The 24,217-nt window shown below is 41.1% G+C and overlaps 1 protein-coding gene across 1 annotated transcript in view; it reads left to right on the top strand.

The window, feature by feature from the left end:
• LOC133823833 (uncharacterized) overlaps nucleotides 1–4,107 on the top strand; it is a gene marked incomplete at its 3' end in the record, with an annotated part of 43,967 nt that extends 39,860 nt beyond the window's left edge. Inside the window, exons 3-6 of the mRNA XM_062256680.1 lie at nucleotides 1,606–1,858; nucleotides 2,300–2,933; nucleotides 3,066–3,834; nucleotides 3,979–4,107. Of these exons, the coding sequence (XP_062112664.1) occupies nucleotides 1,606–1,858; nucleotides 2,300–2,933; nucleotides 3,066–3,834; nucleotides 3,979–4,107 (1,785 nt within the window). The remainder of the gene's footprint in view (nucleotides 1–1,605; nucleotides 1,859–2,299; nucleotides 2,934–3,065; nucleotides 3,835–3,978) is intronic.
• Between the last annotated feature and the right edge of the window lie 20,110 nt (nucleotides 4,108–24,217).

Here is a 24,217-nt window from a genome sequence, read left to right as displayed (position 1 = left end):
CTCTATCATGTCACAAAATCCAGAGAAAGATGCAAGCAATGATAATCCGCCACCTGAGGTTCCGAATCTACAAATGCAAGCATTAATCGGGGAGATGCGAAGGATGATGAGGGCGGAGTGTGAGCAGATACATGAGAGGTTGGATAGGGTAGAAGAGGGAACGCAACGGAGGCCACGGAGGAATAGGATGTACCAAAGGGAGGATGAGAATGAAGGGGATTTGGAAGGGTTAGTTTCTGATGATGAGTTTGATAGGATGTCGACGGGTAACCATAGGAGGTATGGTCGGGATAGAGAAGCTAGGAACCAGGTAGATGATTATTTAGGAAATATAAAGATGAGAATTCCAGCATTTCAGGGGAAGAGCGATCCTGAGGCATACCTTGAGTGGGAAAAGAAGATGGAGTTAGTTTTTGATTGTCACAACTACTCCGACATGAAGAAGGTAAAACTAGCTGCCATTGAGTTTACTGATTATGCTATTGTTTGGTGGGATCAGTTGTGCATCAACAGGAGGCGGAGTGGAGATCGTCCTATTGACACATGGGAGGCAATGAAGAGGGTGATGAGGCGACGGTTTGTACCACCTCATTATTATCGAGATCTATACCTTAAGTTGCAGGGCCTTCGTCAAGGTTCCAAGAGTGTTGATGAGTATTACAAGGAGATGGAGATGGCTATGATTAGAGCCAATGTTGAAGAGGATCGGGAGGCAACCATGGCAAGGTTTTTGAATGGGTTGAACCGAGAGATTGCTGACCCAATCGGGCTACACCAAAATCTGGTGAAGATGATGAAGATGATCTTGCTGACATGCCACCTTTGGAAGATGCTTCTGACAATGAGTATGGACCAGAATCTGGTGAGATGCTTGCACTAGTCACAAGGCGAGTCCTGAATTTGCAAGCAAAAGAAGAGGAAGAAGAGGTGCAGCGAGAGAACATCTTTCACACTCGTTGTCATGTGAGAGACAAGGTATGTAGTGTCATTATTGATGGAGGTAGTTGTACTAATGTTGCTAGTGCTTCCATGGTTGCCAAGCTGGGGCTTACAACGCTTAGGCATCCTTGTCCATACAAATTGCAATGGCTGAATGATAGTGGTGAAGTGAGGGTTACAAAACAGGTGCTAGTCTCATTTCGAATTGGCAAGTATGAAGATGAGGTGTTGTGTGATGTGGTTCTCATGCAAGCTGGACACCTCCTTCTAGGAAGGCCTTGGCAATTTGATCGGCGGGTGCAGCATGACGGCTTCACCAACAAGTATTCATTCACATTCCGTCAACGAACAATCACTCTAGCGCCTTTGACACCAAAGCAAGTGTATGAAGATCAAGTGAGGTTGCAAAAATTGAGTGACAAAAAGAAAATGAGTGAGCAAAAAGAGAGTGAAAAGATGAATGAGAGTGAGGAAAAAGAGAGACAAAGAGAGAAAAGTGTGGAATCAAGTGAGAGAAAACAAAATAATTTTTATGCAAAAAAAAGTGAGGTTAAGAGAGCTTTGTGTACAAAACAGCCCATGATTTTACTCATGTATAAGGAGGCTCTTTTAAATACTAACCAACTTGATTCTTCGCTGCCAAGTGTTGTTGTGTCTATTTTGCAGGAATTTGAGGATGTGTTTCCTGAGAAAGTACCACATGGATTGCCACCTGTTCGAGGAATAGAACATCAAATTGATTTTGTTCCAGGTGCTTCCATCCCAAACCGACCAGCCTACAGAAGTAATCCTGATGAAACAAAGGAATTGCAAAGGCAAATTGAAGAATTGATGGAGAAAGGGCATGTGAGAGAAAGCATGAGCCCTTGTGCTGTTCCAGTGATTCTAGTTCCCAAGAAGGATGGAACATGGAGGATGTGTGTTGATTGTCGAGCCATCAACAATATAACGGTAAAATATCGACATCCCATTCCTCGTTTAGATGACATGTTAGATGAATTGCATGGTTCTTGTGTGTTTTCCAAAATTGATCTTAAAAGTGGGTATCATCAGATACGTATGAAAGAAGGGGATGAGTGGAAAACTGCTTTTAAAACTAAACATGGATTGTATGAGTAGTTAGTCATGCCTTTTGGACTAACTAATGCACCTAGCACTTTCATGCGCTTAATGAATCATGTATTGCGTGCTTTCATTGGAAAATTTGTGGTTGTGTATTTTGATGATATTCTTATTTATAGTAAGAATTTGCATGACCATGTTTTGCATTTGCATTCTGTTTTGGATGTTCTTAGGAAACAGAGTTTATATGCTAACCTCAGTAAGTGTACTTTCTGCACCGATAAGCTTGTTTTCCTAGGCTTTGTTGTAAGTGCTACAGGTATTCAGGTGGATGAAGAAAAGATCAAAGCCATCCAAGAGTGGCCGACCCCTACAACTATAGGTAATGTTAGAAGTTTTCATGGACTTGCTAGCTTCTACAGGAGGTTTGTGAAAAATTTTAGCACCATCGCCGCACCACTTACAGAAGTTATAAAAAAGAATGTGATATTTAAATGGGGTGAAGCTCAAGAGGAGGCATTTCAGCTACTGAAATACAAGCTTACTCATGCTCCTTTACTTGCTTTGCCTAACTTTTCTAACACTTTTGAAGTTGAATGTGATGCTTCTGGAATAGGTATTGGTGCTGTTCTTATGCAGGATGGGAGACCGCTTGCATACTTTAGCGAAAAGCTAAGTGGGGCTGCCCTCAATTACCCCACCTATGACAAAGAATTGTATGCACTAGTGCGTGCTTTAGAAACATGGCAGCACTATTTGTGGCCAAAGGAGTTTGTAATTCGCACAGATCATGAATCCTTGAAACATTTGAAAGGCCAACACAAGCTCAACAAGAGACATGCAAGATGGGTTGAGTTCATTGAGACATTTCCTTATGTCATTCGCTATAAACAAGGTAAGGAGAATGTGGTTGCTGATGCCCTTTCTCGCAGGTATGCCCTAATCTCCACTCTTGATGCTAAATTACTTGGGTTTGAACACATAAAGGAGCTGTATTCTGCTGACCATGATTTTGGGGAAACTTATGCTGTTTGTGAAAAGTTTGCTGAAGGAAAATTTTATAGGCATGAGGGTTTCTTGTTTAGGGAGCATAGGTTGTGTGTACCTAATTGTTCTTTGAGAGATTTGCTAGTTAGAGAGTCCCACGGGGGAGGGTTGATGGGACATTTTGGAGTTGCTAAGACCCTAGCTATGTTGCAAGAGCACTTCTTTTGGCCCCACATGAAACGAGATGTTGAGCGAATTTGTGGTAGGTGTGTCACTTGTAGGCAAGCTAAATCAAGAGTTCAGCCAAATGGCCTTTACACACCCCTACCTATCCCTAGTTCACCATGGGTTGACATTTCAATGGATTTTGTGTTGGGTTTACCTAGAAGTAAGCGTGGGAGGGATTCAATCTTTGTGGTTGTAGACAGATTTTCTAAGATGGCTCATTTTATTCCTTGTCATAAAACTGATGATGCCTCTAACGTTGCAGATTTGTTCTTTAGGGAGATTGTGAGATTACATGGTATGCCTAGAACAATTGTATCAGATAGGGATGCCAAGTTCTTAAGCTATTTTTGGAAAACATTGTGGGGAAAACTTGGGACAAAACTATTATTTTCTACTACTTGTCACCCTCAAACCGATGGTCAAACAGAAGTAGTTAATAGGACCCTATCCACCTTGTTGAGGGCTATCATAAGTAAAAATATTAAGACTTGGGAAGATTGTTTGCCACATGTTGAGTTTGCTTATAATCGTTCAATGCATTCTGCTACTAAATTTTCACCATTTGAAATTGTTTATGGTTTTAATCCTCTAACTCCTTTGGATTTATCACCTTTACCTGTTTCTGAGCATTTGAATTTAGATGGCGAGAAGAAGGCAGAATTTGTGAAGAAAATCCATGAGAGGGCGCGACTCAACATAGAGAGAAGGACTGAACAATACATTAAGCAAGCTAACAAGGGTCGTCATAAGCAAGTTTTTGAGCCCGGTGATTGGGTATGGTTACACATGAGGAAAGAGCGATTCCCAACACAAAGGCGTTCAAAATTGCTACCTCGAGGAGATGGTCCATTTCAAGTACTTGAAAGGATCAATGACAATGCCTACAGACTCGATTTACCAGGTGAGTATAATGTTAGTGCTACTTTTAATGTTTCTGATTTGAGTCCTTTTGATGCAGGTGACGATTTGAGGTCAAATCCTTCTAAAGAGGGGGGGAATGATGAGGACACCAAGACCCAAGTATCAAGTCAAGTTCCAGTTGGTCCAGTGACGAGGGCACGAGCCAAGAGATTCAAGGAAGAACTTAACAGCCTAGTCCACAAAGTCCTAAAACAAGAGGAGACCGTGGTCAACATTGAAGGAGAACAAAGACTTGTCTTACTCATCAAAGTTGACTGAGTTTAGGAGCTTAATGAGTCTTTTTATTTTAGTCACGTTTTTTAGTCTTTGTTTATTTTGTGATAAGTCAAACATTTGACTTGTGTGAGTCCAATAGTCCTTTTGTCTTTATTTTTCGGTTTTCATGAGGAAGACAAAAGCTTGTCTTTAATTTCGGTTTTCATTAGGAAGACAAAGGGGCTGTCCTTAATTTTTCGGTTTCATTAGGAAGACCAAGGGTCTTCTTTTCATGTAATTTTCGTCCTTATAAGGACTGCCAAAACATTCGGAAAAAATCAGATTATGTTGAATGAAATTGTGAGTTTATTTCTTCTTGAGTTCTTGAAGAAACTTTTGAACTTATCAAGGAGATTCCTTGTGGCGTTCATCCTGACTTATCAAACGGATTCCATCCCCGTTTGTGGCGTCTTTCTCATACCAAGGTTCGTGCTTGGCTAAGCATTGGGTCGCGGTTCCATTCCAATCTCGTGTGTTCTTGGTGGCTGTTCCATATTTGGTGTCGGGTTTCGTCACACTTGTTGGCGTGGTTCGTATCATTGACACACTTAGGTCGAGCCCTCAGTTTATCCAGCTGATCCCGGCTCGCTTAGGCTGAGCTACGTTCAGTACGCTTATCATCAGCCCCTGCACCCTTAAGTCGTTCATTCTCAAATAACATAACAATCGTACAATTACATAGTACATGTATCCAATTATTGGGAACCTCAGTCCCGTGCACAAGCACAAGGGTGCAGTCTTCTTACCTCGAATCCCGAGCGAAGAATAAAGAACAGTCCTGAGCACGATCCTCAGTCCCGAACCTTGGCAATAAACCTAGTCACAGTGTCAATGGGTAATCATCAATTTCTAATCCAAATAAATACTTAGGAAACAATAGCTAGCCTCTGGAACCTCGATTTCTACTAAGTCGGGCAGTAAAAATCGTCCCGAGCGTCTAGGTTTGAATTTCCGAGCCTCCCCTGATGAGGACACCAAGACTAAAGATCCAAGTCTAGTTCCAGTTGGCCTGGTGACGAGGGCGCGAGCCAAAAGCCTCAGTTTAGGAGCTTGATGAGTCTTATTGTATTTTGTCATCTTATATTTTTATTTAGTCTTTGTTTATTTTTTGTAAAAGTCAAACACTTGACTTGTGTGAGCTGAAGAGTTGTGTGAGCCGAAAGGTCTTGTTTTGTGAGCTGAAGAGTTGTGTGAGCCGAAAGGTCTTGTTTATGGTGCTTTCATTAGGAAGACCAAGGGTCTTGTTTTCATGTAATTTTTGTCCTTATAAGGACTGCCAAAACAATGTGAAAAGGCAGATTATGTTGAATGAAAATTTGTGAGTTTTCTTCTTGAGTTCTTGAAGAGACTATCCGAACTTATCAAGGGTATCCCTTGTGGCGTTCAATCTGACTTATCAAACGGATTCCCATCCCCGTTTGTGGCGTCTTCCTCATACCAAGGTTCGTGCTTTGCTAAGCATTGGGTCACTGTTCTTCATTCCATTTCGTGTGCTCTTGGTGGCTGTGCCATATTTGGTGTCGGGTTTCACCACAATCGTTGGTGTGGTTCGTATCAGTTGGTATCAGAGCTTAGGATCATCCGGTTTGGCCTATCTTTTCTTCTTTTTTTTTTCATTTGTGTTTCTGTTCGTATTTCAATATTAGGTCTTTTCTGAAGAAAAAAAAAATATCATCATCATCTAGTCATATTCTTGAGTTCTTTGTCCTTGATCTTCTTGTGAAATCCGAATCTGTTTTCTTTTTATTTCCAATTCAAAAATCTGAATCTGTTTGTTGTCAAATTCAATTGTTCCAATTTTAGGGTTTCTGAAATCAAAAAAAAAATCTATCTATTCGTGTTCTTGATTTTCTTAGTCTTTGTTCTTGTTTTCCTTCTAAAAATCCAAAACCATTATAGTTAATCTCTTTATTCCAAATTGTTTCTTTGTTCAAATCGTGTTCTTATTTCCTTGTTTATATTAGTTCTTTGTGAAATCCCATGAAATCCGAAACTAATCAACTGAAATTGTTATTGAGTTTGTGAAAATCTTTGTTTCCTTTGTGAAAATCTGAGATTGTTTTTGAGTCAATTGTTTACTTTGTGATAGTGCCACGGATTGATTGGTCCTTTTCTATTTTGGGGTTGTTATTTTTGGGAATATTTGTTCTCTGTTATTGGGAGTGTACCACCAATTGTTATAGTGCCACTGATTGAAATTTTGTTTCCCTTTATTTGGGAGAAATTCGAGATTGTTATAGTGTTACAAGTCTATTTGGGTTTTTTGAAATTGGGATTGAGTTCTCTTTTCTTATTGTGAAATCCGAAATTGGGATTGGGGTCTCTTGTTCTTGTTGTGAAATATCTAATTGTTCTTGTTCTTGTTGTGCAATCCGAGTTGTATTGTTTTCGAATTGTTGTAGTTCCACCAATTCTGATTCTTCTTGTGTCTTGTATCTGCATTTGAGAAAATATATATATATATATATATAGAAAGAAAGAAGAAGAAAACCAAGAGGATCCGAACTCTTAAAAAAAAAAAAAAAAGTCTGGAAACCTCTCTTAAAAATTTTTGTTCTATTCTTGTTCCTTATGGTCTAGAGGCCTTTTGGCCAAAACCCCACACAAGTGTTCCAAAAATCCTCATTTTTTTGTCATTTTCACCAGTTTTCGTCGGTGTTCGTTTGGTTTGTTTGGTTAGATTTGCTGCTTGAACCTCCATATCACCGTTTCATTAGTTTTCAAAGAGCTTAAAGAAGAAAATAGAGTGGAAAAAGGCAGAGGTGTGAGCTTATTTGAGGGTAAAAGCCATCATTGAGTGCAAACACGAGTGTACTTGAGTGACCATTTTCTTTGAGTGAAACACGTGAGGGAGTGCAGTGAGGTCCTTTCTATAATTGTCTAACCTTATTGTTTTGCAGATTCTCCATCATGTCACAAAATCCAGAAAGAAATACAGGCGATAACAATCCACCACCTACAGTTCCAAATCTACAACTTCAAGCTATTATGGGGGAGATGAGGAGAATGTTGAGGGAGGAGTGTGAGCAAATACATGAGCGGTTGGATAGGGTAGAAGAGGGGGCACAACAGAGACCAAGGAGGGGTAGGGTACACCAAAGGGAGGATGAGAATGAAGGGGATTTAGAAGGGGTAGTTTCTGATGATGAGTTTGATAGGATGTCGACGGGTAACCATAGGAGGTATGGTGGGAATAGAGAAGATAGGAACCAGGTAGATAATTATATGGGGAATATCAAAATGAGAATCCCAGCTTTTCAGGGGAAGAGTGATCCTGAAGCATACCTTGAGTGGGAGAAGAAGATGGAGCTAGTTTTTGATTGTCACAACTACTCCGACATGAAGAAGGTAAAACTTGCTGCCATTGAGTTTACTGATTATGCTATTGTTTGGTGGGATCAGTTGTGCATCAACAGGAGGCGGAGTGGAGATCGCCCTATTGACACATGGGAGGCCATGAAGAGGGTGATGAGGCGACGGTTTGTACCACCTCATTATTATCGAGATCTGTACCTTAAGTTGCAGGGTCTTCGTCAGGGCTACAGAAGTGTTGATGAGTATTACAAGGAGATGGAGATGGCTATGATTAGAGCCAATGTTGAAGAGGATCGGGAGGCAACCATGGCAAGGATTTTGAATGGGTTGAACCGAGAGATTGCTGACCCAATCGAGCTACACCATTATGTGGAATTGGAGGATTTGGTTCATATGGCAATCAAAGTTGAGAGGCAGCTCAAGAAGGGTAGTTCAAGTTCGAGGTCAAGACCGAGCCCACACAATCCAAGTACAACACCTTGGAGGTCGAACTATCCAAAGAAAGAAGACCAACCCACTTCATCATCTACACCAAAACCAGCCACCACAGCCACACCGCCTCAAGGTAAAACAACTCCTACTAAGTCTCATTCTAGTGAGATAAGGTGTTTCAAATGTCAGGGGCGAGGACACATAGCTAGCCAGTGTCCAAACAAGAGAGTCATGGTGATTCGAGAAAGTGGAGAGATAGATTCCGAAGAAGAAGATGCTCTTGATGACATGCCACCATTGGAGGAAGCTTCTATGGGTAGTGAGGAGTTTGGGGTAGAATCTGGTGAGATGCTTGCACTAGTCACACGACGAGCCTTGAATTTGCAAGCAAAAGAAGAGGAAGAAGAGGTGCAGCGAGAGAACATCTTTCACACTCGTTGTCATGTGAAAGACAAGGTATGTAGTGTGATTATTGATGGAGGTAGTTGTGCTAACGTTGCTAGTTCTTCCATGGTTGAGAAGCTGGGGCTCCCAACGCTTAAACATCCTTGTCCATACAAGTTGCAGTGGTTGAATGATAGTGGTGAAGTGAGGGTTACAAAACAGGTGCTAGTCTCATTTCGAATTGGCAAGTATGAAGATGAGGTGTTGTGTGATGTGGTTCCCATGCAAGCTGGACACCTCCTTCTAGGAAGGCCTTGGCAATTTGATCGGCGGGTGCAGCATGACGGCTTCACCAACAAGTATTCATTCACATTCCGTCAACGAACAATCACTCTAGCTCCATTGACGCCAAAGCAAGTATATGAAGACCAAGTGAGGTTGCAAAAATTGAGTGATAAAAAAATATTGAGTGAGCAAAAGAAGGAGAGTGAGAAAAAAGAGAGACAAAGAGAGAAAAGGGTTGAATCAAGTGAGCGAGAAAAGAAAGAGAAGAGTTCGATCAATGAGGGAAAATTAGAGAGAAAACAAAATAATTTTTATGCAAAAAAAAGTGAGGTGAAGGAGGCTCTTTTAAACACTAACCAACTTGATGCTAACAAGGGTCGTCACAAGCAGGTTTTTGACCCCGGTGATTGGGTATGGGTACACATGAGGAAAGAGCGATTCCCAGCACAAAGACGTTCCAAATTGCTACCTCGAGGAGATGGTCCATTTCAAGTGCTAGAAAGGATCAATGACAATGCCTACAGATTCGATTTACCAGGTGAGTATACTGTTAGTGCTACTTTTAATGTTTCTGATTTGAGTCCTTTTGATGCAGGTGAAGATTTGAGGACAAATCCTTCTCAAGAGGGGGGGAATGATGAGGACACCAAGACTAAAGATCCAAGTCTAGTTCCAGTTGGTCTGGTGACGAGGGCGCGAGCCAAAAGACTCAGTTTAGGAGCTTGATGAGTCTTATTGTATTTTGTCATCTTGTGTTTTTTATTTAGTCTTTGTTTATTTTGTGAAAAGTCAAACACTTGACTTGTGTGAGCTGAAGAGTTGTGTGAGCCGAAAGGTCTTGTTTTGTGAGCTGAAGAGTTGTGTGAGCCGAAAGGTCTTGTTTATGGTGCTTTCATTAGGAAGACCAAGGGTCTTGTTTTCATGTAATTTTTGTCCTTATAAGGACTGCCAAAACAATGTGAAAAGGCAGATTATGTTGAATGAAATTGTGAGTTTATTTCTTCTTGAGTTCTTGAAGAAACTTTTGAACTTATCAAGGAGATTCCTTGTGGCGTTCATCCTGACTTATCAAACGGATTCCATCCCCGTTTGTGGCGTCTTCCTTATACCAAGGTTCGTGCTTGGCTAAGCATTGGGTCGCGGTTCCATTCCAATCTCGTATGTTCTTGGTAGCTGTTCCATATTTGGTGTCGGGTTTCGTCACACTTGTTGGCGTGGTTCGTATCATCCCCGAACCTTAAAGCCCATTTTCCTTTAATTCCCCATTTAGGGTCGCAACCCACCCCTTGGACAGAGGCTCAATCCTCCTGATGGGGGACACGGGCAGCGACCTGCTCTCCTCCGAGTCGCGACGCGCCTAGCGTACAGAGGCTCCAAACCTCCAAAATTCATGCGGGTCACGACGCCTGAAGAACAAGGCTGTGACCCGAGCCCTGAAACCCAGAAAAACCACATTTTCTCAACGTTTCTTCACGAGCCTAACCTTAAATTTCTATCTCAAACTAGCAGCCAAACTCAAATTCAAGCCCAGAATTCCTATCCTTATACCCCAACCATCACAACCAACCTATAACCATTTTCTTGCACCATCAAACACTCAAATCCAGCTACCAACCTAAAACTCATGCAAATTCTAAGTTTAATATAATCTCAAACAGATTTAAGCAATTGAATTGAAATTTACCTCAGTTTATGGCTTGAATTTCTCCAGTTGTCCTCTGCCCACTTTCAGCCTTAACTCTTTAATTTAACCCAGCCCAAACTCAGCTCTAATCCAACTTAAACCAAGTCTCTTCCTTCAACAAACTCAAAGTCTTAACACAAGAGAGAGAGAGAGATAGTGAACATGAGTGAGAGGGTGAGAGAGAGTGCTGAGAAATTCCACTACCTTCTGGCTGCCCCTTAGACACTTACGGAGTATATAGCTTAATTAGAAAAGACCAAACCCTTATCACTAACCCAGCTCTTAAATTACCCCTAAGGGTAGAATGGTCATTTTCCCCTGGTTCCCGCTAATTCCTCAAGTGTTCCTACTAATAACCAATTAACCCCGTCACATCTAATTAATTACCATATACTTACTCGTTACTCAATAAATCCCAAAATATTCTCTAAATTCTCAAAAATACTCCCGGCTCCCCCGAGGTGGGCATTTAAACCCCGTCGTGACTATTTCGCTAATTCGCTCACTAGGACCGTCTAGAGCCATATACTACAAATATATCCACATAATAATGTGGTCTCAACCATATATCACATAAAATTACATTTATGCCCTTAATGAGCCAAAATTAAAAATATGCCCTTATGAACACTAAAGGGCCCACATGCATATTTAATACTAAAAAACATGCATATAACATACTCACATAGTAATATTACTCATGCATGCCACATAGTCACACATTTAATCATTTAAATCACACATATATCCAATTATGCCCTTCCGGTACGCTAATCAAGGCACTAAGCCCTATTAGCAAGTTTGGGTCGTTACAATGCCTCTGATATGGTCAGAATGCAGGCGCAAGTCTCCCATGTCAGACGGTGCCTTGGGATATACCAATTGTCGAGTGTACAACCTCGACAGCACTACTCGAATCATGAAAAGTTGTTAGGTGGTCGCTTGTGGTCCAAAGTCGCTGGGACTGACATCTAGCACTCCCTCCAGTCCCTAGGAGCAACTCCTAAGCCTGGAGGACTAACTGATCAAGGAGATGGGAGGACCATAACGAATGTTCTCAGGACGTGGCCTAACTTGAAGACATCCACGCTTGGGAGCAAATAATAATGCGTTGGGACGAACTACACTCCGAGGAGCTCTAGGTGAGCTCTACGAGACTTCATTAGCGTCTGAGGAGCATAATCACTTCTCTAATGACTGCCACATGTCCAATGATGAAATCATAGACAACAATATTAATATAAATTCAAATATTATAAAATATCATTATTATAATAATATTTAATATAAGACTACATATTTAATAATTATATTAATATTGATTCAAATTTAAATTCAAATGTTATAAAAATATCATTATTATAATAATATATAATACAAAATATTTAATAATTATATTAATTGTAACGCCTTGGTTACCCCAGAATAGTTACGGCGAACGGTGAACCGGAAATTTGACTCGCTACCCGAGTCTTTTGGTTAAAAACATGCATCTAAGTGTTATTAACAGGCTAAAGTGGAAAACCAATCAAAAGGAAAGGATATATTTTATTTAATACATAAAATTGTTCATGGGCCCATCAAAAACATTTACAAGTTATTTACAACTCAAAATGGTCATTACTATTTCAAATTTACAAACCCGCCGACCTAAGCGGCAAAAGTAGGGTAAACCCCCTAGTTCCTCTGAGAATTCCTTGGCCGTGGTGGTCAAGCGGCCGCATATGTACACATCACCACCTAAGCTCTCCACTCAAGGCTGGGTGAGCAATTCTTTTCCCTTTACCTGCACCACATAGCACCCATGAGCCAAGGCCCAGCAAGAAAACACAATATAGCATGATATAATATCAACAATGATCATAATAATCATTCACGACTTTCAGTCCAAAATAGAGGAATGACAATTGAAAAAGTCACTAAGGTGGGTACAGCTCCCTTTAGCCATGTGATGATAGGGTCACTGGGGCTTAACAGATAAGTGAACCTTTCACTAGCTTAAACAGGTTAGGTGCATGATGACTAGTCACCAACATAACCTACCTCATGACCATAGAGTCATAACCATGGAACACTGTTCCCTAGCCATGTGACAAGCAGTCACCTAGGCCTTAGGCCCTGGTTCTCAGTCACTAGTCCTAGACTAGCCAAGCGCTTATAAGTTTCATCGACCTTAGGGTGGGTCCAGCATTAATGCCTTAGAGTCACTCAACGCTGATATTGATTAGATCTAATCTTCATTCGGCCCTGCGTTCAGGACGCTTATGCCGTTTCTGACTCTTAGGTCAGTGATACGCGACCAGTGCCGTCCCCGACTAGTCAATGCCATACACAAGTAAACAACATCCACAAGCATTTAATATGCAATCAATGTCCACATTTATCAACCAACATGCCTCAACAACAATCACGCATGTCATATACACAGGGTGCAATTTTCTTACCTCAGGTTCGAGCGAGAAATATAATAAGAAAGACTCCTGAGAACGATCAACCTTTTGATTCCTTAGCGGTTACCTAATCACAACCAATTATAACCTCCATTAATGAAAATCAACATTGAAATGGTCTTAACCTAAACCCCACTCTCGAGACCTCGAAACATGCTCACACAGTGAGTAGATTCGATTCCGGGCCTTAAGGATAAAAACCTCGAGCCAAAAACCCTTAAAAACACTCAAAACAGGATTCTGGAGGAACAGAGTAGCGCTACAGCGCTGCTCCCTAGTGCCCAAGCGCTATACTCAAAACCCCCAAACCGCCCACAAAAATCCTGTGTAGCGCTATAGCGCCCTCTCATGGGCGCTGTAGCGCTACCCCCAGACTGATGTTCCCCCGAAACCTCCTTCTTCGACTCCTTCAATTCTAACCTGATTCCAATGCTTCCAAACCTCATTTTTGGTGCCAAATGAACCCAAAAACCATCCTCACATACCCCAAGCATCACAACAACAAGAACCCTAGAAAAAACTCCCAACAAAACCAAGTATCCAACCTAGAAATCTCAACTGAAAACCAGAACTAAAACAGAGCAAAGCAGGGATTTTAATGGCTAGAAACTTACCTCAAGCTCAGATTATGATGCTCTTCAATGGTGGAACACACTCCCAAACTCCCAAGGCTTACTTCCTAAGCTTGAATCCTCAAAAATGGCTCAAAAATCCCAAAGAAAACTGAAGGAGAAAAGGTACGGGAGAAGCTTCAAATGATACTCTATTTTCCTCTTCTTTCTACAGCCTTAATGGCTTATATCTATCCTAGGGGTGAAAAGACCAAAATACCCCTAGGTCAATTAAGGGTTTCTAAAGGCTCCCAAGGGCAAAATTGACATTTCCCACTTATCTCGTTAATCATAATTAATGCTCTCCAATTCCCGCTATTCTCGATAATCTCAAACACCAATAATTCATATCCCGTTACCCTTTAATTCCCGGCAATGCCTAATCATTAAAACCACCCCAAGACTCATCCCAAGCCCTGAACTTAAACCTGTTATGACTAGACCGCTAATTAATATTCCAAGAACATCTCATGCCGAATAGCTCGAACAAACCCACATTATAATGTGGTCTCAACAATATGTCACCGACATGCATACAATTATACAATTATGCCCTCAGCAGGCCAAATTACCAAAACACCCCTGTTATCAAATGTGGACCCACATGCATGCATTTAACATCATATTATAATATAATTCACATATACATGCATATTATAAGATAATGTCATAATTAAACAGTTATGGCCCTCCCGGCCTACTAATCCAGCCATTAAACCGCATTAGGGATTTCGGGGCATTACAACTATCCCCTCCTTACAGAAATTTTGTCCTCGAAATTTACCTGAACAGCTGAGGATACTGGCTCCGCATATCTGACTCCAGCTCCCAGGTCACCCCTCGACCTTGTTGTTCCTCCACAATACCTTAACCAAAGGTATCATCTTATTCCTGAGGACCTTATCCTTTCTGTCAAGAATCTGGACTGGCTGCTCCTCAAAGGAGAGATCTGCCTCAAGCTCCAGATCTTCATAGCTCAAAATATGATTCACATCAGATACATACCTCCGAAGAGCTGAAACATGAAACACATTATGCACAGCTGACAACACTGGAGGCAAAGCCAATCTGTAAGCCACTTGACCAATCCTCTCCAGGATCTCAAATGGACCTACAAATCTAGGGCTCAGCTTGCTCTTCTTCCCAAACCTTCTCACCCTTTTCCATGGTGAGACTCTAAGGAAAACATAGTCTCCCACTTGGAATTCCACATTCCTACGCTTGGGATCTGCATAACTTTTCTGCCTACTCTGAGAAGCAAGCATCCAAGCTCTAATCTTCTCAATGGCCTCACTGGTCCTCTGAACTGCTTCAGGACCTAAGTATCTCCTTTCACCTGTCTCATCCCAATGAATGGGAGATCTACACTTCCTACCATACAGCATCTCATAAGGTGCAACTCCAATGGTAGACTGATAACTGTTATTGTAGGAGAACTTTATCAAAGGTAGATACTTACTCCAAGATCTACCAAAGTCCAGCACACATGCCCGCAGCATGTCTTCTAATATCTGGATCGTCCTCTCAGATTGCCCATCTGTCTGAGGATGATAAGCAATACTGAACTTCAACTGTGTCCCCATGGCCTTCTGCAAACTCCCCCAGAACTTGGAAGTAAAAGTAAGGTCCCGATCTGACACGATCGACCTCGGTGCTCCATGGAGGCGCACGATCTCTCTCACATAGAGATCTGCATACTGATCAACTGTATAAGTAGTCCTCACTGGCAAGAAGTGATCTGACTTGGTGTAGCGATCCACTATCACTCAAATAGAATCATGCTGACCAACAGTCCTGGGTAAGTCCACCACAAAATCCATCGTGATGTCCTCCCACTTCCACTCTGGGATATCCAGAGGCTGCAATAACCCTGCTAGCCTCTGATGCTCAGCCTTGTCCTGCTGACATGTCAAGCACTTAGCCACATACTCTACTACATCCCTCTTCATCCCTGGCCACCAATACAACGATCTCACATCCTGATACATCTTCGTGGTGCCTGGATGCATAGAGTAAGGTGTAGTATGAGATTCATCCAGAATCTCTCGCCTCAAAGCAGTGCTAACGGAACACATATTCGCCCCTTGTATCTCAACAAGCCTAACTCAGACACTGTATAATCTCTGGATGCTCCAGCCAAAACATCCTCTCTAATCTTGATCAGCTGTGGATCACTCAACTGACCCTCCTTAATTCTCTCCAACAGTGTAGACTGTAGCGTAATATTAGCCAACTGGCCCACCAGCAACTCTATACCAGCTCTGCTAATTCTCTGGCTATCAGCCTCATACCATAAATCTGTCCTGGACCCTTCCAGCTTACCACGTTGGCTTTTCCTGGATGATACAGAATCTCACAATCATAATCTTTTACCAACGCCTTTGTCTCATATTCAAATCTTTCTGAGTGAAGAAGTATTTCAGGCTCTTGTGGTCTGTATAGATCCCACACTTCTCTCCATAAAGATAATGCCTCCATATCTTTAAAGCAAAGACCACAGCCGCCAACTCTAAATCATGAGTGGGATATCTCTTTTCATACTTCTTCAACTGACGAGAAGAATAAGCAATTACCTTCTCTGACTGCATCAGAACACAGCCCAAACCCTGATGAGAAGCATCGCAATAAATCACAAACTTCTCCTGATCTGTCAGAAGACTCAGAATCGGAGCTGTAATCAATCTCTGCTTCAGTTCCTGGAAGTTGTTCTCACATTTATCTGACCACACAAATTTCTAGTTCTTGCGTGTCAGCTCAGTCAATGTAGTAGCAATCTTTGAGAACCCTTCCACGAATCGCCTATAATAACCTGCCAATCCAAGGAAACTCCTAACCTCAGAAGCATTCTTTGGCCTTGGCCAATCTCTGACCACCTCAATCTTTGCTGGATCTACCTTAATCCCCTCCTTACTGACAATGTGCCCAAGAAAGGATACCTGAGATAACCAGAACTCACATTTCTTGAACTTTGCGAACAATCTGTGTTCCCTCAGTCTCTGTAGAACCAACCTCAGATGCTGCTCATGCTCTGACTCAGACTAAAAATATACCAGAATATCATCGATGAAGACGATCACAAACTGGTCCAGATAATCCTTGAACACTCTGTTCATCAGATCCATAAACGCAGCAGGGGCATTAGTCAATCCAAATGACATGACTAAGAACTCATAATGCCCATACCTGGTACGAAATGCAGTCTTCGGTATGTCTCCCTCCTTGACCCTCAACTAATGATAACCAGAACGAAGGTCGATCTTTGAGAATACCTTTTTACCTTGCAACTGATCAAACAGATCATCTATCCTTGGCAAAGGATACTTGTTCTTAATTGTCAACTTATTCAGTTCTTTGTAATCAATACACATCCTCAGAGAATCGTCCTTCTTTTTTACAAACAAAACTGGCGCACCCCAAGGTGAGAAACTAGGTCTGATAAAACCCAAATCCAGCAGTTCTTGCAACTGCACTTTTAACTCTTTCAACTCAGCTGGGGCCATTGTGTAAGGCACTCTAGACACTGGCTCCGTCCTTGGTGCCAGTTCTATCACGAACTCAATTTCTCTGTGTGGTGGCAACCCTGGCAAATCTTCTGGAAACACATCCAGAAATTCACAAACAAGTCTGGTATCTTCTGGTCTCACTGGCACGACCTGGGTGGTATCAACCACACTGGCCAAGAACCCAATGCAACCTCCTTGCAAGAGAGATCCCTAGCCCTCAACACAGAAATCATAGGAATGCGAGGTCCATGCACAGTACCAACAAACACAAAAGGATCCTCACCTTCAAGCTCAAAGGTGACCATCTTCCTTCTACAATCAATGGTTGCCCCATACTTTGCCAACCAATCCATACCCAATATCATATCGAAGTCAGTCATAACCAACTCTATCAAACCCACTGATAACTCTCTGTCCTCCACTGTCACTAGCAACTGACTTATCTCCTGGATACCACTAACTCTCCAGTGGGCAACAAAGTTCCAAACCCCACAGCATAAAAATCACAGGGTCTACACAATCTATTAATAATACTACTAGCAACAAAAGAATGTGTAGCACCAGAATCAATCAAAACATTATAAGGGGTTCTGGCACTAAGAAGCTGACCTGTAACAACTGAGCGAGAAGCCTCAGCTTCTGCTTGTGTCAATGCGAACACTCGAGCTGGGGTCGAGCTGTCCGCTTTCCTAGGTTCCTCTTTTTTGATCTTAGGGCAATCCTTTTTAAGATGACCCACTGCTCCACATGAGAAGCAGGCCCTTGCCCTACACTCTCCCAAATGATGCCTCTTGCATCTAGGGCATTTAGGAAAAGACTTCCAGGATTCATTATCACCTGGATGACCCATTGAAACACCACGGGGCCGCCTATCAGGACCTGGAACTGGGAAGGTGTCAAGAACCTTCCTGTTCTGCTCACTGGGGCTGATGAGGACACCAAGACTAAAGATCCAAGTCTAGTTCCAGTTGGTCTGGTGACGAGGGCGCGAGCCAAAAGACTCAGTTTAGGAGCTTGATGAGTCTTATTGTATTTTGTCATCTTGTGTTTTTTATTTAGTCTTTGTTTATTTTGTGAAAAGTCAAACATTTGACTTGTGTGATTCCAATAGTCCTTTTGTCTTTAATTTCGGTTTTCATTAGGAAGACAAAAGGCTTGTTTTTAATTTCGGTTTTCATTAGGAAGACAAAGGGTTGTCTTTAATTTTCGGTTTTCTTTAGGAAGACAAAGGGCTGTCGTGATGTAATTTTTCGCCTGTATTAGGCCTTGAAAACATTTGGAAAAATCAGATTATTATGAAATGAAAATTGAGAGGTTTTCTTCTTGAGTTCTTGAAGAGACTATTCGAACTTATCAAGGGTATTCCTTGTGGCGTTCAATCTGACTTATCAAACGGATTCCCATCACCGTTTGTGGCGTCTTCCTTATACCAAGGTTCGTGCTTGGCTAAGCATTGGGTCGCGGTTCTTCATTCCAATTCCGTGTGTTCTTGGTGGCTGCCATATTTGGTGTCGGGTTTCACCACAATCGTTGGTGTGGTTCGTATCAGTTGGTATCAGAGCTTAGGATCATCCGGTTTGGCCTATCCTTTTTCATTTGTGTTTTCTATTCAATTCGTTTTTTTTTCAATTCTGAAATAAAAAAAAAAAAAAATTATTCATCATCTAGTCGTGTTTTGAGTTCTTTGTCCTTGTTTTTTTTTGTTTTCTTGTGAAATCCGAAACTACTATTGTTAATTTCCCTATTTCAATTGTTTCCTTGTTCAATTGTTTCCCTTATTTCCAAAGTTTCCATTATTTTTTTTTGTGAAATCCCTTGAAATCCGAAACTAGTCTACACAAAGTTTCAATTCCTTTGTAATCGTGAATTAGGGTCCTTTGTAATCCCCTATTTTGTTTTCTTTTCGTTTCTGAAATCATGAATTAGGGTTCTTAATGTGAATTAGGGCTTTGAGTTTTATCTTGTTCTAATTGTGGAATCTGAATTTGCATTGATTTTCTCTAGTTCTTATTGTGAAATCCGAATTTTCATTGAGTTTCTCTTGCTTTGCTTTTGAAATCCGAATTTTACCTTAGGTTTCTCTTGTTCTTATTGTGAAATCTGAATTGGGGTTGAGTTTCTCTTGTTCTTATTGTGCAATCCGAATTGGCATTGAGTTTTTTCTCTTGTTCTTATTGTACAATCCGAATTTGTTTTATTGTGAAATCTGATTTGGCATCGAGTTTCTCTTGTTTTATTGTGAAATCTGAATTGACAGTGAGTTTCTCTAGTTTTTCATTGTGAAAATCCGAATTTGCATTGAGAATCTCTTGCTCTTTTGTGAAATCCGAGTTGTTTTGTTTTCGAATCCAAGTCTGATTTTTTTCTTGTGTCTTGTACCTGCGTTTGAGGATCAAGAGGAAAGAGAAGACAGAAAAGAAAGAAGAAGAAAAATTCAAAGGGATCCGAACCCAAAAAAAAAATATGGAAACCCCTCTTAAAAATTTTGTTCTATTCTTGTTCCCTATGGTCTAGAGGCCTTTTTGCCAAAACCCCACACAAGTGATCCAAAAATCATCATTTTTCATCAGTTTTTCTATGTTCGTTTGGTTTGTTGATACGAACCACGCCAACAAGTGTGACGAAACCCGACACCAAATATGGAACAGCCACCAAGAACACACGAGATTGGAATGGAACCGCGACCCAATGCTTAGCCAAGCACGAACCTTGGTATGAGGAAGACGCCACAAACGGGGATGGAATCCGTTTGATAAGTCAGGATGAACGCCACAAGGAATCTCCTTGATAAGTTCAAAAGTTTCTTCAAGAACTCAAGAAGAAATAAACTCACAATTTCATTCAACCACGCAATTTCACAATTTCATTCAACTGATACGAACCACGCCAACAAGTGTGACGAAACCCGACACCAAATATGGAACAGCCACCAAGAACACACGAGATTGGAATGGAACCGCGACCCAATGCTTAGCCAAGCACGAACCTTGGTATGAGGAAGACGCCACAAACGGGGATGGAATCCGTTTGATAAGTCAGGATGAACGCCACAAGGAATCTCCTTGATAAGTTCAAAAGTTTCTTCAAGAACTCAAGAAGAAATAAACTCACAATTTCATTCAACATAATCTGTTTTCTTTATTTCAATTTTCCCTAATTGGTTTTCTTTTTGTTTCTGAATTCGTGAATTAGGGTTCTTATTGTAAAAACCGAAAATTAAAGACAAAAAGGACTCTTGGACTCACACAAGTCAAGTGTTTGACTTTTCACAAAAAAAAACAAAGACTAAATAAAAAATACAAGATGACAAAACGCAAGTCTAGTTCCAGTTGGTCTGGTGACGAGGGCGCGAGCCAAAAGACTCAGTTTAGGAGCTTGATGAGTCTTTTGCGTTTTGTCATCTTGTATTTTTTATTTAGTCTTTTTTTTTTTTGTGAAAAGTCAAACACTTGACTTGTGTGAGTCCAAGAGTCCTTTTTGTCTTTAATTTTCGGTTTTTACAATAAGAACCCTAATTCACGAATTCAGAAACAAAAAGAAAACCAATTAGGGAAAATTGAAACAAAGAAAACAAATTATTTGGTTAATGAAAATTGGAATAAGGAAACAAGGAAATTCATAAATCAACAAGCTCTAGCATAGTTTCGGATTTCACAACAAATAAGGGAAACAAGGAAATTAACAAGCACTAGAATAGACAAAACAAGACATCACACGAATTGATTATAGGAACACGAATTGATTTTTTTTTTTTTTTTTTGTAAGTTTTTTTTCAGAAATCCTAATATAAGAACACGAATTGAATAGAAAAAAAAACACAAAGTAAAGGATAGGCCAAACCGGATGATCCTAATCTCTGATACCAACTGATACGAACCACGCCAACAAGTGTGACGAAACCCGACACCAAATATGGAACAGCCACCAAGAACACACGAGATTGGAATGGAACCGCGACCCAATGCTTAGCCAAGCACGAACCTTGGTATGAGGAAGACGCCACAAACGGGGATGGAATCCGTTTGATAAGTCAGGATGAACGCCACAAGGAATCTCCTTGATAAGTTCAAAAGTTTCTTCAAGAACTCAAGAAGAAATAAACTCACAATTTCATTCAACATAATCTGCATTTTTCCAAATGTTTTCAAGGCCTTATATAGCCGAAAATTACATCAATACAAGCCCCTTTGTCTTCCTAAAAACTGAAATATTAAAGACAAGCCTTTTGTCTTCCTAATGAAACCGAAAAATAAAGACAACCCTTTGTCTTCCTAATGAAAACTGAAATTTAAAGACAACCCTTTGTCTTCCTAATAAAAACCGAAAATTAAAGACAAAAAGGACTCTTGGACTCACACAAGTCAAGTGTTTGACTTTTCACAAAAAAAAACAAAGACTAAATAAAAAATACAAGATGACAAAACGCAAAAGACTCATCAAGCTCCTAAACTGAGTCTTTTGGCTCGCGCCCTCGTCACCAGACCAACTGGAACTAGACTTGGATCTTTAGTCTTGGTGTCCTCATCATTTTTTCTGGTTTGATTTGCTACTTGAATCCTCCATGATATTGTGTGATTAGTTTTGAAAGAACTTAAAGAAGAATACGAGTGGAAAAAGGCAGAGGTGTGAGCCTATTTGAGGGTAAAAGCCATTGAAATTGAGTGAAACATGAGGGGATTTGAGTGAAATATATTGTTCGAGCGAAACACGTGAGGGAGTGTGGTGAGGTCTTTTCTCCATATTATTCTAACCTTATTTTGCAGATTTCCATCATGGCACAAAATCCAGAGAAAAATGCAAGCAATGATATTCCACCACTTGAAGTTCCGAATCTACAAATGCAAGCACTAATTGGGGAGATGCGAAGGATGATGAGGGCGGAGTGTGAGCAAATACATGAGAGGTTGGATAGGGTAGAAGAGGGAACGCAATGGAGGGCACGGAGGAACAGGGTGCAACAACGGGATGTTGAGGGTGAAGGAGAGTTTGATGGGGGCGATTTAGAGGAAGAATATGATAGGTTGTCAGAGGGTAACCATAGGAGGTATGGTCGGGATAGGGAAGCTAGGAACTGGGTAGACAATAATTTGGGAAATATCAAGATGAGAATCCCCATCTTTCAAGGCAAGAGTGATCCTGAGGCATACCTTGAGTGGGAAAAGAAGATGGAGTTGGTTTTCGATTGTCACAACTACTCTGACATGAAGAAGGTAAAACTAGCTGTCATTGAATTTACTGATTATGCTATTGTTTGGTGGGATCAGTTGTGCATCAACAGGAGGCGAAATGGAGATCGTGCCATTGACACTTGGGAGGCTATGAAGAGGGTGATGAGGCGACGGTTTGTACCATCTCATTATTATCGAGATCTATACCTTAAGTTGCAGGGTCTTCGTCAAGGTTCCAAGAGTGTTGATGAGTATTACAAGGAGATGGAGATGGCTATGATTAGAGCCAATGTGGAAGAGGATCGGGAGGCAACAATGGCAAGGTTTTTGAATGGGTTGAACCAAGAGATTGCTAATCCAATTGAGCTACACCATTATGTGGAATTGGAGGATTTGGTTCATATGGCAATCAAAGTTGAGAGGCAGCTCAAGAAGGGTAGTACAAGTTCGAGGCCAAGACCGAGCCCACACAATCCAAGTACAACACCTTGGAGGTCAAACTATCCAAAGAAAGAAGACCAACCCACTTCATCATTTGCACCAAAACCAGCCACCACAGCCACACCACCTCAAGGTAAAACAACTCCTACTAAGTCCCATTCTAGTGAGATAAAATGTTTCAAATGTCAGAGGCGAGGACACATAGCTAGCCAATGTCCAAACAAGCAAGTTATGGTCATTCGGGATAATGGGGAGATAGATTCCGAAGAGGAAGATGATCTTGATGACATGCCACCATTGGAGGACGCTTCTATGGGTGGTGAGGAGTTTGGGGCAGAATCTGGTGAGATGCTTGCAATAGTCACACGACGAGCCTTGAATTTGCAAGCAAAAGAAGAGGAAGAAGAGGTGCAGCGGGAGAACATCTTTCACACTCGTTGTCATGTGAAAGACAAGGTATGCAGTGTTATTATTGATGGTGGTAGTTGCACTAACGTTGCTAGTTCTTCCATGGCTGAAAAGCTGGGGCTCCCAACGCTTAAACATCCTTGTCCATACAAGTTGCAGTGGTTGAATGATAGTGGTGAAGTGAGGGTTACAAAACAGGTGCTGGTATCATTTCGAATTGGCAAGTATGAGGATGAGGTATTGTGCAATGTGGTTCCCATGCAAGCTGGACACCTCCTTCTAGGAAGGCCTTGGCTATTTGATCGGCGAGTCCAGCATGATGGCTTCACCAACAAGTACTCATTCACGTTCCGTCAACGAACAATCACTCTAGCTCCATTGACGCCAAAGCAAGTATATGAAGACCAAGTGAGGTTGCAAAAATTGAGTGATAAAAAAATATTGAGTGAGCAAAAGAATGAGAGTGAAAAGATGAATGAGAGTGAGAAAAAAGAGAGACAAAGAGAGAAAAGGGTCGAATCAAGTGAGAGAGAAAAGAAAGAGAAGAGTTCGATCAATGAGGGAAGATTAGAGAGAAAACAAAATCATTTTTATGAAAAAAAAAGTGAGGTTAAGGAGGCTCTTTTAAACACTAACCAACTTGTTGCTAACAAGGGTCGTCACAAGCAGGTTTTTGACCCCGGTGATTGGGTATGGGTACACATGAGGAAAGAGCGATTCCCAGCATAAAGACGTTCCAAATTGCTACCTCGAGGAGATGGTCCGTTTCAAGTGCTAGAAAGGATCAATGACAATGCCTACAGATTCGATTTACCAGGTGAGTATACTGTTAGTGCTACTTTTAATGTTTCTGATTTGAGTCCTTTTGATGCAGGTGAAGATTTGAGGACAAATCCTTCTCAAGAGGGGGGGAATGATGAGGACACCAAGACTAAAGATCCAAGTCTAGTTCCAATTGGTCTGGTGACGAGGGCGCGAGCCAAAAGACTCAGTTTAGGAGCTTGATGAGTCTTATTGTATTTTGTCATCTTGTGTTTTTTATTTAGTCTTTGTTTATTTTGTGAAAAGTCAAACATTTGACTTGTGTGATTCCAATAGTCCTTTTGTCTTTAATTTCGGTTTTCATTAGGAAGACAAAAGGCTT

Source organism: Humulus lupulus, chromosome 1 (genome assembly GCF_963169125.1).
Source record: "Humulus lupulus chromosome 1, drHumLupu1.1, whole genome shotgun sequence".
Lineage (NCBI taxonomy): Eukaryota > Viridiplantae > Streptophyta > Magnoliopsida > Rosales > Cannabaceae > Humulus > Humulus lupulus.
This window is presented reverse-complemented; position numbering and strand designations above follow the sequence as displayed.